The 17961-nt window shown below is 41.4% G+C and overlaps 1 protein-coding gene across 1 annotated transcript; it reads left to right on the top strand.

Moving 5' to 3' along the window:
* The first annotated feature begins 1304 nt into the window (after window positions 1-1304).
* On the top strand, window positions 1305-14758 carry LOC122554697 (di-N-acetylchitobiase-like). Its single transcript, XM_043700075.2, has 6 exons — window positions 1305-1443; window positions 5022-5230; window positions 7932-8103; window positions 8190-8287; window positions 12639-12800; window positions 14573-14758. Exons 1-6 carry the CDS (start codon window positions 1329-1331, stop codon window positions 14756-14758), a joined length of 942 nt encoding a protein of 313 aa, XP_043556010.2. The 5' UTR covers window positions 1305-1328.
* The last annotated feature ends 3203 nt before the right edge of the window (window positions 14759-17961 follow it).

Raw genomic sequence — 17961 nt, 5'->3', positions numbered from 1 at the left:
GATCCATTCTGGCAGTTTAATCCCATGGATCAGGATTGCTGTTTGCACAGAATATTTACCCAAGATATTTTAAATAATACTTTTCAAAGTTCATGGGGTGTGGACATCTCTACCTGGGCATTTCTTGCCTGTCCCTAGCTGGCCTTGAGAAGCTGGGGGATGAGCTGCCTTCTTGAACTGCTGCTGTAGGTTGACCCACAATGCCCTGAGGGAGGGAGTTCCAGGATTGTTACCCCGTGACACTGAAGCAGCAGTGATATACTTCTAAGTCAGGATGGTGAGTGGCTTGGAGGGGAATTTGCAGGTGGTGGTGTTCCCCTATATCTTCTGCCCTTGTCATTCTAGATGTAAGTGGTCAAGGGTTTGAAAGGTGCTATTGGAGGAGCCTTGGTGAATTTGTGCTGTGTGTCTTGTAGATAGTACACATTGTTGCTACTGAGTGTCCAGTGATGGGATGCTGAATGTGATAGGTACCACTCAAGTGGGGGCTGCTTTGTCTTGGATGGTGTCCAGCTTCTTGAGTGTTGTTGGAGCTGCACCTACCAAAACAAGTAGGGAGTATTCCAGCACACTCCTGACTTCTGCCTTCTGGATAATGGACACTTTTGTTGAATTCCTAACCACAGAATTCATAGCTTTAACCCGCTTTTGTATGGCATGGAGAAAGTGAGGACTGCCGATGCTGGACAAACTGGCATGTCCAGTTTTAGGTCAAAGGTATCTCCCAGAATGGTGATAATGTGGGATTCAGCAGTGGCAATGCCATTGAATGATAAGGTGTGATGGTTAGATTCTTTCTGCTTGGAGACAGTCATTGTCTGTGCTATGATTATAAATGCAGCACCAATTAAATCCTTTCTTTAAAAAAATATTCTGAGATGTAAACTCGTAAATGATGTGTGATCTTACAATGACAGCTTAATACCATAGTTGAGGCTTGCTGTTTTCACAGAATATTGACCCTGAAGCACCAGTTAAGAATCTTGGGGGTCACGTAATAAAATTGTGACTTCACCTCAGCTTTTGTCAACCTGAGATTCTGGTTTGGATTAAAGTGCATACAATTTAATAGATCTTAGGACAAACCTTAGTGTAAAATGACAATGTAACTGTTCAGTAGTTGCTGAGGTTCAGGGTAATGTTGCTCAGTGGACAGTGTGGTCACAAGGGATTCAGCAAATAACCTGCAGACTCAATCCCTTTCCTGGTCTGTTACCGGAGCGTGGATAATGTTATTTATTTTGAAGAAAGATTGATGTTGTTTCATGTCATTTCTTCGACTGACTGCCTTATTTTTGTAACAGGTCGTTGTCTTTGATAGTGGAGGAATGGATTGGAAACATTACGACTGGTCAAAGGTCACGACAATTGTTGCCTTTGGAAAGTATGACCGTGAGCTATTGTGTCATGCTCATGCAAATCATGTTCGAGTTGTCCTGAAAGGTAACTAATTTTATCACAAAAAAGAAAAAATCAAATCCTCACAAAATGCCAGCCTCATTACAACAGTCTTATAAAGGAACACAGTGTGCAGAGTTTTCTTAGCAATTCTAATTTGTCTTCCCTTAACATTCCATACATTCCTCCCCAGTTTTGATACAACAGTTGCAAATTATTCTGTGCAATGTATTAAAAATTTCACAATGACGCATCTTTTCTGTCTGCAAAGCATTACTTCCCATTGTCTAATTTTTCCACACATTTGCACTTCATGTTTCTACTTACCAATTCCTCTGTACATGTTTATAATGGAAAATATCTCTGCAAACTTGTTCAACAATATTGCAACCTCCCTGTTTTGTCTCTTCCAGTTTAGATTGCCATGAAGTAATATGAGATCAAAATCTTATATAAAAAAAGACAAGAAATTTCACAGTGGGGATTAATTCGGTGTGAATGCTCTAGTTGAAATATCCTTCATGTTTAATTTTGCTTTTACACTTACAGTGAACTCCAGAGTGGCTTTTCTCCATTATTGCTGGGGATTGGCCACTCCTGTATGTTTTGTTTTGCACCTTTCCTGTCAAGTTTGAGGTCTTTGCTGGGTGTGTGAGCACTGAGGCAGGAGTGGCTGGAAGTTAATAATTGCTTTTAAATTCAATTATGGAATGTGAGCATTGCTGGCTAGGCCAGCATTTATTGTCCTTATTGAATTGGCCAGGCAGTCATTTCGAATCAACCCCATTGCTGTGGTTAATGAGAACACCAGAGATGCATTAACATGAAAGTTGGATGGCACCAAAAGGAATAGATTAGATTAGATTAGATTAGATTTAGATTAGATTAGATTAGATTAGAATAGAAATATAATTGGATAAATTGAGACACTGGAAGAGGGTTGAATACTCAGTCAATGCTCATTAATTCTGAGCAAATATTCTACCTACCAAAAATAATAGATGAATAATCATGGTCTGTGGTTTGTGTAATTTCTCAATGTTGAGAAGTGAGAAATGTTACAAAATTGTCACGCCTCATTGGGATTGTACCCTGGATATCCAAGTCCTGCTACTCTCAGAGTCACACTAATTGTCATACATTTCATAAAACGATGCAAAGTTCCCCAAATTATTTGCATTTTAGACCCATATTGACATAAAGCAAGGGTCTGCTTTCTGTACTGAACACAAGTTGACATTTATTGCAAACAAATAGATTTCAGCTACAGGTAAACAATTATGAACTATTGGCATTTAACTCTAAAGGTTAAAACTCTAACCCCCCTTGTAAAATTGCCTCTATATACCAATACAGTCAGATACAGACAGAGAAACATATCTGGGTGGCATGGGCAGAGGGAAGTATTAGGAAGGCAGTTAATATGGTTCCTATTCCAGGGTTTGCTGAGATGCACCTTCTGGCTTGTCAGGACTTGCTACTCCTCAACCTCCTTTCTCCAGGTGCTTTCACTTGTTTGCAAGAGGCATAGGGTGACTGGATAGGAGGAAGTAAAATAGCTTTTATCAGACTTGAGGAGTTTTTACTGCTCATTCTTTTCTAGAGGTCCAATGATGTCTGCCCAAGTATTCTCACACACAACTATCTGGGAATCACTAACATAGTTGTTAGCAGGCAAAAGGTCCTTGTTATCAAAAATGGGTCAGCAGTGCTAGACCAGTCAGCAGCTCATTGCCAGCCAAAACTCTGTTGTATATACCCCTTGGCTCGAGCTCATCTACAACTAGACTTGCCCAGTGCTTGAACAAGCAGTTGTGTAAACAACACTTACAATGAGTGTCAGACTATTTGCTTTTTTAAAAATGCAGCAATCCCTTCCTTCTATTGGGGAAGCAATGGCTTAGTGATATTGTTGCTGGACTGTTAATCCAGAGACCCAGGCAATATCCTAGGGATCAGAGTTCAAATTTTGCCGTGGCAAATGGTGGAATCAGAATTCAATAAACACCTGGAGTTAAAAGTCCAATGATGACCATGAATCCATTATCAATTGTTGGGGAAATAAAATCTGATTCACTAATGTCCTTTAGGGAAGGAAAGTGCTATCCTTACCTGGTCTGATCTACATGTGACTCCAAAACCCACAGCAATGTGGTTGACTGTTAACTGCCCTCTGGGCAATTAGGGTTGGGCAATGAATGCTGTCCAAGCCAGCAAAGCCCTCATCCCATGAATTAAAAAAAAATCTGTTTTCTCTTTACACATTTCAGGCTACAATTAAAAATGCAGAAATATTAAAAGGTAATGTCTTATGAACTGTTATGATAAAGCTTCCTCTTAACTGTTATGAAGTTATAAAGAAATCAGTTGCTGTCCAAAGTATAGAGTCAGATAGGTTGAGCCATTTTTTAAAGGAGACTATTGGAAGTCTTGGTGACCTTGTAGTGTGGAATACGTAGACACAGGTCACATGATATGCAAACTCCCATTAGAAATCAAGATCACTTTACTGTTTAAATATCTCTTCTAGGTCAGAAGGTTGGGTTTACCCTGGGACTTTACATTTAGTGCAGCACTGAGGGAGTGCTGCATTTCTGATGAAATACTGAACACCCTCTGCTGAGGTGCACATAGAAGGCCCCAATGGCACAATTTTACGAAGAACGGGAAGTTCTTGGGGTGCCCTAGGCAACATTTTTTCCTCATCTAACACCAATAAAACAATAAACTGATCCCTCTTGATTACCTAACTTCCTATTCATGGCCCCTTGCTGGGGATAAATAGATACAATATCTGCGAACAAGATATCAGTCATTATACTTTAGAAATAATTGTCTTGTTTTGAAGGAGATTCTTAGACTGTGGAAGGCACAATGTAAATTCAGCTACCAGGGAGATCTTCCTTGACTACTATCTAAGAACAACATAGGACAGTACAGCACAGGAATAGGCCATTCGGCCCACCAAGATTGTGCTGATACATGATATCTTTCTAAACTAAAAACCTTCTGCCTCTATGCGATCTGAGTCCCTCTATTCCCTGCCTATTCATGTACCTGTCATGATGCCTCTTAAACGTTATTATTCTACATGCTTTACCACTTCCTCTCAGTGCATTTCAGGCACTTACCACACTCTGTGTGAAAAAAAATGCCTCTCACATCTCCTTTAAAGAATCCCCCCTTTACATTAAACTATGTGCCCTAACAAGTGACATTTCCAACCTTGAAAAAAAGACACTGATTATCCATTCTATTCAAGCCTTTCATAAATTTGTAAACTTCTATCGACTTCATATTTGCAATTCTTTCAGAGTTTGGGGCTGTCTGTTGTGCAAATGATGCCAGCAGCATGGGTTTAGATAGCTGGTTGGTGATGCCAGCAGCATGGGTTTAGATAGCTGGTTGGTGATGCCAGCAGCATGGGTTTAATTCCCACTTTGGCTGAGGTTACCATGAAGGACTCTCCTTCTCAATCTCTCCCCTTGCCTGAGGCGTGGTGACCCTCAGATTAAACCAACACCCATTGTCTTTCTCTAATTCATGAGAAGCCCTATGGTCTGGTTACAGTACATTGACTTTATCTTATAAATACCTGTTGCTCTTTCTTAATGCTTCACCAGCAACTATATCGCAGCAGAACCTGCTAAATCGAAGGAAGCGAGCAAAGTGGATCAAAAAAAAAGTGCTGCTTGCAAGAAAGCATTTTATGGATGGCATCAATTTGGAAATGTGGGATGTCCTTAAACCTGGATCTGAAAATTATCACGCATTGCCCCACTTGGTTCAGGAAACTGCACACATCTTCCATCGGGAAATACCAGGATCTCAGGTAAAAGAGCCATTACTTTGACATGGTTTCTATTTAATTAGCATGAACCGTGACACTTTTTTCTGGATAAGTAAGATTATATCTGGCTGCTGTTTATTAATGCATTGTCACAGTACAAGGCTGCTTAGATAGTTCAGTTTGAAATAGCTTAATATGGTGGCTCAGTGGTTAGCATTGCTGCCTCACAGCACCAAGGTCCCAGGTTCAACTCTAGCCTCGGGCGACTGTGTGGGGTTTGCACCTTCTCTCTATGTGGGTATCCTCCTACAGTCCAAAGATGTGCTGATCAGGTGAATTGGCTGTGCTAAAATTGCCTGTAGTGTTAGGTGCATTAGTCAGAGGGAAGTAGGACCAGATGGGTTGCTCTTCAGAGGGTCAGTGTGGACTTGTTGGGCCAAAGCGCCTGTTTCCACACTGTAGGGAATCTAATCTTAAACTGAATTTTCAGCAGATTAGCCCTTACAGTTCAGAATTATATAAATAAATTTCAGCTCAGCTTCCTGGGACGGAATGCGTGAAACCATAACTTTTACACAAGAATTATACAACACAGGAGGAGCCCATTTGGCCCACTGTGCTTGTGACTGTTCTTTGAGAGTTATTTATTCTGTATTCACAGTTACAATTAGAGCTACCACCAACAGAACAGAGAGATTTGAGAAGTCCTGTGCATAAATCACAAGAGGTTAGCATCCAAATTCAGCAGTTATTAGAGAAGGAACTGGAATGCTGATCTTTATTTAAAAGGTTATTGAGTATAAAAGTAGGTAGTAGACAGTGAGGTCTGCCAATGCTGGAGATCAGAGTTGAGAGTGTGCTGTTGGAAAAGCACAGCAGGTCAGACAGCATCTGAAGGAGCAGGAAAATCAACATTTCAGGCTGGAGCACTTCAAGTAGGTAATCTTTGCTAAAATTATACAAAGCAGTAGTTAGACCATCTGTTCTGAGGAAGGGTCACTCAATCTGAAATGTTAACTCAGATTCTCTCCACTGATGCTGCCAGACCTCTGAGTTTTTCCAGCAATTTCTACTTGTATCTCTGTCGTTAGTTAGATTACAGGAATATTGTGGACAATTTTGGTTCCCATAAGTAACGAAAAATGTACTGACACTGGAAGCAGTCTAGAGACGGTTCACAAGGCTGATGTCAGGTATGGAGGGACAGTCTTAAGAAGAGAGTTTGAATAAGTTGGCATGTACTGATTGGAGTTTAGAAGAATAAGAAGTGACTTTATTAAAACATACAAGATTCTTAGGGGACTCGACTGGGTATTTCTGCTTGTGAGAGATTCTAGGACCAGGGAGCATCATCTCAGAATAAGTTGTTGTTTATTTTAGACCGAGATGAGGAGGAATTTTTTTTTCCTCTCAGAGTGAATCTTTGCTGCAGAGGGCTGTTGAAGCTGGATCATTATATATATATTCACGGCTGAGATGGACAGAGTTTTAATTAGTAAGGGAATTAAGAGTTGTGAGGAAAGTGGAGATGCCAAAAAATGTTCAATATGCAAAATGTTTTGATAACATCAATGAGTAGAAAGTGTAACCAGTAGTATGTGGGCTAGTAACCAGTGAAAACAGCCCTTAGGTAATTGCCAAATGTGCTAGAGATTAGAAGAGGAGATTTGTTTAGAATATAGTGAATTATGATGATCAGGAATGTTCAGCCTGAAAGGATGTTGCCATAAAACATAGGAGCACAATCAAGCCATTCAGCCCATCAAGTGTGCTCTGCCACTCAGTGAGCTCATGGCTGATCTTATAATCCTCAACTTTCCTGCCTTTTCACCATAACCTTAGTTGCCTTACTGGTTACCAGCAACTGCAGTCCTTGTTTTTACCTAATAGTTACGACTGGTAGAGTAGCAGCCAATTTCGCTGCTTTATACTGAGTAGTTTTGAGGAACTGAACTCAATCAGGCATGAAGAAATTATCCATCACACCCCTGATCTGTGCCTCATAGGTGGTGGGACAGACTTTATAGAGCCAGGAGATAAATGCCACAGATTTCACAGCCTCTGACATGCTTTTGTAGCCACTATATTTTTTATTATTCATTCATAGGATATGGGTGTCGCTGGCTGGGCCAGAATTTAATGTCCATCCCTAATTCTCCTTCAGAAAGTGGTGCTTTCTGAACTGCTGCAGTTCATGTGATGTAGGAATACCCACAGTGGCATTAGGGAGGGAATTCCAGGGTTTTGACCCAGTGACAGTGAAGGAACAGCGATATATTTCCAAGTCAGGATGGTGAGTAGCTTGGAGGGGAATTTGCAGAGAGTGGTGTTCTTGCTGCCCTTGTCCCCCTCAATGGAAGTGATCATGGCTTGGAAAGTGTTATGTAAAGATCTTTGCTGAATTTTTGCAGTGCATCTTGTGGATAGTATACTGTGCTGTTACTGAGTGTTGGTGGTGAAGGGAGTGGAATTTTGTGGATGTGGTGCCAATCAAGCGGGTTGCTTTGTCCTGGATGGTGTTGAGCTTCTTGAGTGTTGTTGGAGCTGCACCCATCCAGGCAAGTGGGGAGCATTCCAACACACTCCTGACTTGTGCCTGGTAGATGGTGGGCAGGCTCTGCCATAGATATTCCTAGCCTCTGACCTGCTGTTGGAGTCCTGCAGTGAGTAACTCAGATGTATATGCTTGATTTCATCTCATTCCCTTAGAAGAAATTAATTTCTTGTTATTTTTCTACTTTAGGTCACATTTAACGTACCTTGGTCTCCGCATTGTAAAATTGGTCGATGTTTTGATTACACAGCAATTGCAAATGCCTGTGACTTCTTATTTGTGATGTCATTTGACATAGAACGTAGAACGCTAGGTGATTGTCTTGCAAAGCCAAATGCGCCCTATAACAAGACATTAGCAGGTATGTACTAAATCACTTTCTGGTTCAGGGTTTACCCATCCTGCATCAATGTTGATCTAAAACTGTCATTAATTTTTCCCCTTTAGGTCTCTCAGCTTATATCAATCTAGGTATTGATTCCAAGAAACTCCTAATGGGAGTTCCCTGGTATGGTTATGACTATACTTGCCAGCGCTTCCTTGAGGTAAGGCTAAAATGATTAGTTTACCTTGCACAAGAAATCAGTTTGAAATTTGATTATGTCTAATATATCCCTCTGATGTTCATTCAGGGTGTCTACTTGTATTTTGGAATAGTCTATTTTTTTTACGTTAAAAATCATACAACACCAGGTTTTAGAGTCATAGAGATGTACAGCACAGAAACAGACCCTTCAGTCCAACTCATCCATGCTGACCAGATATACCAACCCAATCTAGTCCCACCTGCCAGCACCTGGCCCATATCACTCCAAACCCTTCCTATTCATATACCCATTCAGATGCCTTTTAACTGTTGCAATTGTACCAGCCTCCACCACTTCCAGTGGTAGCTCATTCCATACACGTACCACCCTCTGCGTGAAAAAGTTGCCCCTTACGTCTCTTTTATATCTTCCCCCTCTCAGCCTAAACCTATGCCCTCTAGTTCTGGACTCCCCCACCCCAGGGAAAAGACTTTGTCTATTTATCCTATCCATGCTCCTCATGATTTTATAAACCTCTACAAGGTCACCCTCAGCCTCCGACACTCCAGGGAAAACACCCCCAGCCTATTCAGCCTTTCCCAATAGCTCAAATCCTCTAACCCTGGGAACATCCTTGTAAATCTTTTCTGAATCCTTTCAAGTTTCACAATATCTTTCCGATAGGAAGGAGACCAGAATTGCACGAAATACTCCAACAGTGGCCTAACCAATGTCCTGAATAGCTGCAACATGACCTCCCAACTCCTGTACTCAATACCTTGACCAATAAAGGAAAGCATACCAAATGCCTTCTTCACTAACCTATCTACCTGTGACTTCACTTTCAAGGAGCTATGAACCTGCACTCCAAGGTCTCTTTGTTCAGCAACACTGCCTAGGACCTTACCATTAAGTGTATAAGTCCTGCTAAGATTTGCTTTCCCAAAATGCAGTACCTCGCATTTATCTGAATTAAACTCCATCTGCCACTTCTCAGCCCAATGGCCCATCTGGTCAAGATCCCATTGTTAGCTGAGTCCAACAGGTTTATTTGGAAACATTAGCATTCGAAGCGCTGCTTCTTCATCGGGTGGTTGTGAAGCAGGACTGGAAGACACAGAGTTCATAGCAAAATGTTACAGTATCATGCAATTGCAATATAGTAAACAAACTTAGATTAACTATTTCATCTTTTAGAATAATTTTGCCAGTTTCGGTTCATTAGTATGTAAATTCCAGAACTCCTTTTAAGTCACATTTTCAAGATAACTTCAGATTTTCTAACAAAATGTGTCACCTCGGTTCAGATAATGCATTAAAGGTGTGAGGTTAAAGTCTATCTCTGTCCCAATTTTGAGTCAAACTGGTTCTATTTCGAAAGTGGGATTTACAGAATCTTACATGGATTGACTGTAGGTTATGCATTTTTTGAGCAACATAAAATATAATGCTGCAAATACAGATTTTACGTTGGCTAACTTGCTTTCATGAAAACATAGAAAAAAGGAAGTGTAGGCCATTGGCCCCTCGAGCCTTCTCTGTTATTCATAAAATCTTGGCTGATATTTCAATTCAATACCCTGTTCCAGGTTTCTCCCCATATCCTTTGATCCCTCTAATCCTAAGAACTGTGACTTCTTCTTGAAAATCTTTTAATGTTTTCAAAATTTTGCTTCCTTCTCCATTAATTTCTTTGATATTTACACTCATTTTTCAGTTGTATCCATTTGACTTAGATATTGAATGAATGAATGATTTTGTTGTCATGTGTATTTTCCAGTGAGAAAAACAGTAGTGAAAAGCTTTTCCACTGTTGCCATGATCTGGCACCATTTTGAATATTTTTTAAGAATAAGAAAAAAAAGATGTAACTTAAAAATTGATTATTGACTCCAGAAAACTCAGAATAGGAGTTCCATGTTATGGTTATGTCCAGCCTTGTCAGTGCTTCCTTGAGGCAAATAAAACAGTGAAGCTAATTTATCTGTAACTGTTCAGCCAGGACATTTATATGTTAAAACAACCCAATAGTTTTCATTTGTAAGCTTGTCTGGGGACGACTTGAGGGCGGCATGGTGGCTCAGTAGTTAGCACTGCAACCTCACAGTGCCAGGGACCCAGGTTTGATTCCTGCCTTGGGTGACTGAGTGGAGTTTGCACATTCTCCCTGTGTCTGCATAGGTTTCCTCTGGGTGCTCCGGTTTCCTCCCACAGTCCAAAGATGTGCAGGTTAGGTGAATTGGCCATGCTAAATTGCCCATAGTGTCAGGTGCATTAGTCAGAGGGAAATTGGTCAGGGTGGGTTACTCTCCGGAGGATTGGTGGGGACTTGTTGGGCTGAATGGCCTGTTTCCACACTGTAGATAACCTAATCTACTTCAGTAATGTTGTTCTGTTTATTTTGAGGGAGTTGGTGACCACCAAAGAGTCTAGAAGAACTAAGCAAGTAGTACAGAAGAGACCTTTGATTATGAAAATATGGGCTGCTCATGGGAGTACAATAGAGGTTTCATAGGGAGGTCAGGGAAGATTTGGAAGATGTAGAGTGATAAGAAATTTGAGAGGGGAACAGATATTGTTCACTGGTTCACTAATGTGCTTTATGAAAGGAAAGGGAAAGAAATTGGATGCGAGCCATGATCTTATCATATGGTGGGGTAGGTTTGAGTTGCTGAATGACCTACTCCTGTTCCTGTTTCTTCAGATTTATGGTTTTAATTCTGCCATCCTCACCTACAATGTCCTATATGTGCTCCAGGCCCCCAAAATGACCCCTACGAGCCAGTTGGGTTCAAAGGCAATGAGGAATGGCCAACAAACGCTGACCTTGCTGGTGATGCCCAAATCGAACCACAGATTCACAGAATCCCGACAGTGTAGAAGAAGGCCACACTGACTCTCTGAAGAGCATCCCATCCAGACCCACCCCCATCATGTAACCCCACATTTGCCACGACTAACCCACTTAGTCTGTACATCCTTGGACACTACAGACAATTTAGCATGGCCATTCCACCTAACCTGCACATCTTTGGACTGTGGGAAGAAACAGAGCACCCAGAGGAAACCCACACAGACATGGGGAGAATGTGCAAACTCCAAACCCGGATCCCTGGCACTGTGAGGCAGCAGTGCTAACCACTGAGTTACCATGCCATGAACAAATCCTGTGAACAAATAAAGAAGAAAAAAGCATTTCTGCATGTACAGGTAAGAATCCAATGATGTGTTGCCTCCCTGCCTCCTGGGTAAAGGAGGTCACGCAGTGGCTGCCTGAGGGGAGAGGATGGCAGCTAACGGTTAAGGCCAATGACAAGTTGCCTTCATGGAAAGAAGCACATGGTTTTGCAATCCAGGGAGTTTAGAGAGACAGCTAGCACACAGAACCACAGCAGTAGTCAACTTTGGATGAAGGGGAGGCAATGGCCGAGTGGTGTTATCACTAGACTATCAATCAGAAACTCCAGGGGACCTGGCTGATGTGTTTCTCAATCCCATCCTCCTGCCTTCTCCCTGTAAGCCTTGATCCCCTTACTCATCAAAAACCTATCGATCACTGTCTTAAATACTCTCAATGATTTGGCCCCCACAGCCCTCTGCGGCAATGAGTTCCACAGGTTCACTACCCTCTGGCTGAAGAAATTCCTCCTCCTCATCTCAATGCTAACGGGTTATCCCTTTACTTTGAGGCTGTAATCTTGGGTCCTCATCTCCCCTTTGAGTGGAAACACCTTCTTGATGTCCACTCTATCCAGGCCTCTCAGTATTCTGTAAGTTTCAGTCAGATCCCCTCTCATCCTTCTGAACTCTATCAAGTACAGACTTCTCAACCGTTCCTCCTATGACAAGCCCTTCTTCCCCAGATTATTCTTGTAAACCTCCTCTGGATCCCCTGCATAGCCAGAACATCCTTCCTGGCATACAGCATGCACAAATATTCCAAACCACAATATTCCAAATGCAATGTAACCAGAGTCTGAGATAGCCTCAGCAGTACACCTCCGCTTTTGTATTCTAACCCTCTCGAGATTAATGCTAACATTGCAATTGCCTTCCGAACTGCCAACTGAATCTGCAGGGTAACCTTAAGAGAATCCTGAACTAGTACTCCGAAGTCCCTTTGTGCTTCAGATTTCTGAGGCCTTTCCCCATTTAGAAAATAGTTTTTGCCTCTCTTCTTCACTTGCATTTCATCTGCTACTTCTTTGTCCATTCTCCTGGCCTAATTGAGTTCTTCATTAGAAATTATATGCCTTTTAATATCTTAAATTGTCTGGCATTTTTAAAAATAATCTCACTGTTTCTGCATTTTTGAAGGAACCACAGGAACTCTATTCACAAGTGTTGTTGCTCTTTTTGTACTTTTCAGGCTGGTAGATGTGATTTGACAGTGTTCCATTTCAGTAAATCCAGTTGCAGCTTTCGAGCCAGCCGTTGGATACCGTACAAGGAGATCATGAGACACCTGCCGAAATCACTTAGTGGCAGATACTGGGATGATGACCATAAAGCCCCCTACTATATCTACATGGTAAGACTATCCATCAAAGCGATGTGGAGGCTGTGTATTTCAATTTGACTTGTAGAATGTGAACATTGCAGTGTTTCATTTCCTTTATATACTCATGTACGTGGACAATGGCTGGCTGGAACAATATTTATTGTCCCTAATTGTCCCCGAAGAAGGTGGTGTCTTTCTGAATTGCTGCAATCCAGGGAATGGAAGGAGACCTAGAGAGCTGTTAGTGACAGAGTTCCAAAATATTGAGCCAGGCACAGCGAAGTAACAGAGATATTGAGTGGCTGAGGAAAGATTGTTGTTATTGGTAACATATAGTCATAGAGGTCGACAGCACAGAAAAAAGCCCTTCAGCCCATCATATCTGTGCCTGTCAAAACAACCACCTGACTATTCTAATCCCTTTTACATCACTTGGCCTATAGCCTTGCATAGCTTGGCTTCCTAGACTTTAGGGTCTAGAAATCCCTTTTTTAATCCTATTTTCCTTTCCATCTTCAATGCATTATTTCATACATCAGTCTTTGATCAAGCAGTTAGTCATTATCCTAACATTTCCTTAAGGTGTCTCGATGTCAGGTTTTTATGGATAGTGTTCTAAGAAATACTACAGGAGAAAGTGAGGTCTGCAGATGCTGGAGATCAGAGCTGAAAATGTGTTGCTGGTAAAGCACAGCAGGTCAGGCAGCATCCAAGGAACAGGAGAATCGACGTTTCGGGCATAAGAGAATCGACGTTTCGGGCATTCCTGATGAAGGGCTTATGCCCGAAAGTCGATTCTCCTGTTCCTTGGATGCTGCCTGACCTGCTGTGCTTTACCAGCAACACATTTTCAGCTAAGAAATACTACACTATATTACTAAATAAAGGCACTATATGAATGCAGATTGTTTTGTTCTTAAATCAAGACCAAAGAATGTCGTTGTATTGAGCTGGATTTTCATACTTGAGCTAAGAATTCTGGGCACCATGAATCCTTGAAAAGGTGATCAGACTCTCTCCTCAAAAACCTAGGGGTGAGGGGGACACAAGAGTATACCTGAGAGTGAGGGGTTGGCACAGCGGGGAGAGGAGAGCACTGGGGGACCAGGATGGCACGCTATAGGCTTATGATCCGCATTGACATTCACCCCTTATCCCAGTGCCAGGAATCTTGAATCATGTGGGCCTAACTCTGTTGGACACATCTGTTTAAGACAATTGAAAATGTGTCGCTCAGTAACCATCATTGTTATCTAATTAGTTGAAATTTGTCAAACTTGTAGCTAATTCAGTTAGATGAAAATTATTTTACCAGCATTAGCCACTTATTCAGTTATTTGTACTCTACCCCAATCTTCAGCCAAATACTTTCATTACTTTTGCCAATTTTAGTAATTTGAAGAATTAAAGGAGTTGACATTTATTCTCATTCAAAATCCTGTGATCTCAATGAAGAATTAGTGACTATCATTTTTTAGTATTACTTTCTGATTTTATTTCTAAAAATGTAAGTGTGCAAAAAACACATTGCAGATTATACAGTATTTTTAGGTATTTTTAATTAAGCGGTTCAGAAATGTTATGACACACCTCAGTAGCAAACCTTGTCTTCTGGCTTAGAGGCAGGGACACTACTGTTGGACTGTGCTTCACCACAGTATAAGTAAGACTGCAGTGGTTTTCATAAGCTGTTACAAAGGAGGGTGTTTTATGCACTCATGGGATGTGAGTGTCACTGGCTAGGCCAGTATTTGTTGCCGAAACCTCCCCTGTGTAACTCTCGTTGGCTTTGTTTTTTGCAGGTTAATAATACACACCACGAGGTTTGGTATGACGATCCAGATAGCATTTCATTGAAATCATCTATCGTGAAGAAATTAAAACTTCGTGGCATTGGTGTATGGATTGGAAATTTCCTAAACTACGGTGCAAACCCCACAACAGCAGCACAGACAAAAGAGATGTGGGATGCCCTAATTTCCGAATGAGTGAAGTGTCAAACTGAAATCATCTACAATCCACATAAAATAAATCTTTTATTTTACAAGTGAACACAGCTTTTTAAAAAAAGGCAAAATAGTCATAGAATGCCGACAGTGTGGAAGCAGGTAATTCAGCACATTGAGTCACACCAACCCTCTGAACAGCATCCCACCCAAACCTACCCACATACACTATCCCTGTAACCCTGCATTTCCCGTAGCTAATCCATTTAGCCTACACATTCCTGGACACTATGGGATATTTAGCATGGCCTATGCACTTAATCTGCACATCTTTGAATTATGAGTGGAAACCAGAGCACCTGGAGGATGATCCAGGGATAAGCATTAACATTTCCATTTATCAATGGTATTGTTAGCCAGTGGAAGCAAATTTAGGACTGCAGCTTTGGTTGCAAGATTAAATCACTTCAGTCAAGATCTGTAGAAATTTTTATTGGAGCAGGTGATGGCCTGGCAGTATTACTGCTGGACCAGAGACCCAGGCTAATGATCCAAGGGAGCTAGGTTCAAATCCTACCACGGCAGATGGTGGAATTTGAATTCAATTTAAAAAGAAATCTGGCACTATGACTCTAATGATGACCGTGAATCCATTGGGAGAAAAAACCCACCTGGTTCACTAATGTCCTTTAGGGAGGAAAACTGCTGTCCTTACCTGGTCTGGCCTACACATGGTTCCAGACCCACAGCAATGTGGTTGACTCTTAACTGCCCTCTGGGCTATTAGGAATGGGTAATAAATGCTGCCTGGGCAGTGATGCCCTCATCTATGAATGGAGGAAAAACACCTTTTTATTGTAATTACTAACAGTGTAGGTTAAAACTTGAAGTCATGAGCTACTTCAAACTCAGTAAACAATTCACCCTTTTCATTGGTGTTCTATTCCAGTGCGGCCTACTTTATTCACAACTTAAATTTTGACTTTTCCATTTTATGATTTTACTTTGCGGACGGTCATCATTTTGAACATTGACAACATTGAACTTTTAGTTTCTTCACCAAGCAATGTAAATAACCTTCTTTCTTAATTATCAAACCCCAAATGCTGTAATTATTTGAATTTTAAATCTCTTGTGTGCCATACAGTTGTCTATTCCTAAAAGTCAACTTGGGGAGGTGGTGGTGTAGTGGTATTGTCACTGCGCTAGCAAACCTACAATCGGGAGGTTTCAAACCCACCGTGGCAGGTGGTGAAATTGGAATTCAATAAAATGCTAATCTAATAGTATCTATGTAACCGTGCAGCTCAGTGGTTAGCACTGCTACCTCACAGCGCCAGGGACCTAGTTCAGTTCCAGCCTTGGGCCTCTGTGTGGAGTTTGCACATTCTGTGTGGGTTTTCTCCAGGTGCTCCAGTTTCGTCCCACAGTACAAAGCTGTGCAGGTTAGGTCGATTGGCCATGTTCAATTGCCTATAGTGTGCAGGGATGTGTAGGTTAGGTAGGTCAGCCAAAGGAAATGCAGAGTTATGGGGATAAGCTGGAGATCTGAGTGTGATTCTGTTTGGAACGTCAGTGCAGACCCAATGGGTTGAATGGCATGTTTCTGCATGGAAGGATTCTGTATAACTATTGTTATTAAAAGAAAAACACTAATTTATCTCGGAGAATGTCAAATATTACCCTTGGTCTGACTTCAATGTGACTGCAGGCTCAAAGCAAGTTCTTAACTACCCTCTGGGCAATTAGGGGTAGGCAATAAATGCTGGCCTCATGAGTGATGTCACCACCTTGTGAGTAAATATATTTATATTTTTTAAATTACATAAACATGTCTCACAAATAAAATGCTATTTCCGAAGTAAGAGTTTAATTGTGTTTCTCAGAGGGAATTGTGTAAATGTAAAATATTCTGATCTTAAGATTTCTCATTGAATTAATCTTTGCACTATTAAAGTTACCATTGTCCTCCAAGCTCATTGGGCTACTTTCTCAGTAGAGGAAGAGAACTGATTATGGTATAAGCTGAGGGTCACCCGCACCTCAGGTGAGGGAGAGGTTGAGAAGGAGAGTCCTTTGTTGGTAACCTCAGGAGTTGAATCTATACTGTTGCCATTACTCCATGTTGCAAACCAACCAGCCAGTTAAATTCAGCTGATGTTAGCTCATCCGTGTAATGGTCCTTAGTCAATCACTTACCCACACGTCATTGCCAACATGAAAAATTCACAGTTTGTCTTGGTCACATGTGTGTCTGTTGTAATGGTGATCATGACGTTGGGAAGCCAGTGTTGGACTGGAATGGACAAAGTTAAAAATCACACAACACCCGGTTATAGCCCAACAGGTTTATTTGGAAGCTCTAGCTTTCAGAGCGACACTCCTTCCTCAGGTGATTATGAAGTGTAAGATTGTGAGACACAGAATTTATAGCAGAAGATTACAATGTCATATAGAGATATATTGAACATACCTGGTTTGTTAAGTCTTTCATCTTTTAGAATGGGTTGCAAGTTTTGGTTCATTAATATGTAAATCCCAGAATTTCTTTTAAGTCACGTCATCAAGATAACTTAAGGTTTTATAACAATACCACCTGTCCCTCCACCAATCTTTGTATCGTCTGCAAACTAAGCCAGAATGCACTCAGTTCCTTCATCCAGATCGTTAATGTCGAAAGCAAAACGTTGCGGTCCCAACACTGAGATTTGCAGAAAACTACTAGTCACTAGCTGCCACCCTGAGAAGGACCCTTTTAGCCCCACTCTGCCAGACAGCCAAGCTTCTGTCCATGCTCGTACCTTGCCTCGTAAACAATGGACCCTTACTCAGTAGCCTCCTGTGCGGCACCCTGTCAAAGGCTTCTAGAAGTCCAAGTAGATAACATCCATTGGCTCTCCTTGGTCTAACCTGCTCATTATCTCCTCAAATAATTCTAACAGATCTGTCAGGCATGTCCTTCCCTTGATGAAACCATCCTGACTTTCCCCTATTTTACCATACACTTCCAACTATTCAGAAATCTCATCCTTCACAATGGATTCCAAAATCTTACCAATGACCAAGGTGAAGCTAATCGTTCTGTAACTTCCTGTCTTTTGCCTTACTCCCTTCATAAACAAGGATGTAACATTAGTGATTTTCGAGTTCTCTGGGACCCTTCCTGACTCCAGTGATTCCTGAATGGTCACCTCTTATACCTCCACTATCTACATAGAACAACATAGAACATAGAACAATACAGC

This window comes from Chiloscyllium plagiosum, unplaced genomic scaffold (genome assembly GCF_037043375.1).
Source record: "Chiloscyllium plagiosum isolate Xiang-an unplaced genomic scaffold, Cpla_swu_hap1 HiC_scaffold_9, whole genome shotgun sequence".
NCBI lineage: Eukaryota > Metazoa > Chordata > Chondrichthyes > Orectolobiformes > Hemiscylliidae > Chiloscyllium > Chiloscyllium plagiosum.
The sequence above is the reverse complement of the archived record's forward strand: the minus strand, read 5'-3'. Positions and strand labels throughout refer to the sequence as shown.

Bases quoted from the DNA above. Each gene is read 5' to 3' on its own strand.
- LOC122554697 (XM_043700075.2), top strand. From the start codon at position 1,329: ATGGATTGGAAACATTACGACTGGTCAAAGGTCACGACAATTGTTGCC. The intron at 1,444-5,021 runs GTAACTAATTTT...ATGCTTCACCAG, and splicing joins TGTTCGAGTTGTCCTGAAAG to CAACTATATCGCAGCAGAAC. The intron at 12,801-14,572 runs GTAAGACTATCC...TGTTTTTTGCAG, and splicing joins CCCCCTACTATATCTACATG to GTTAATAATACACACCACGA.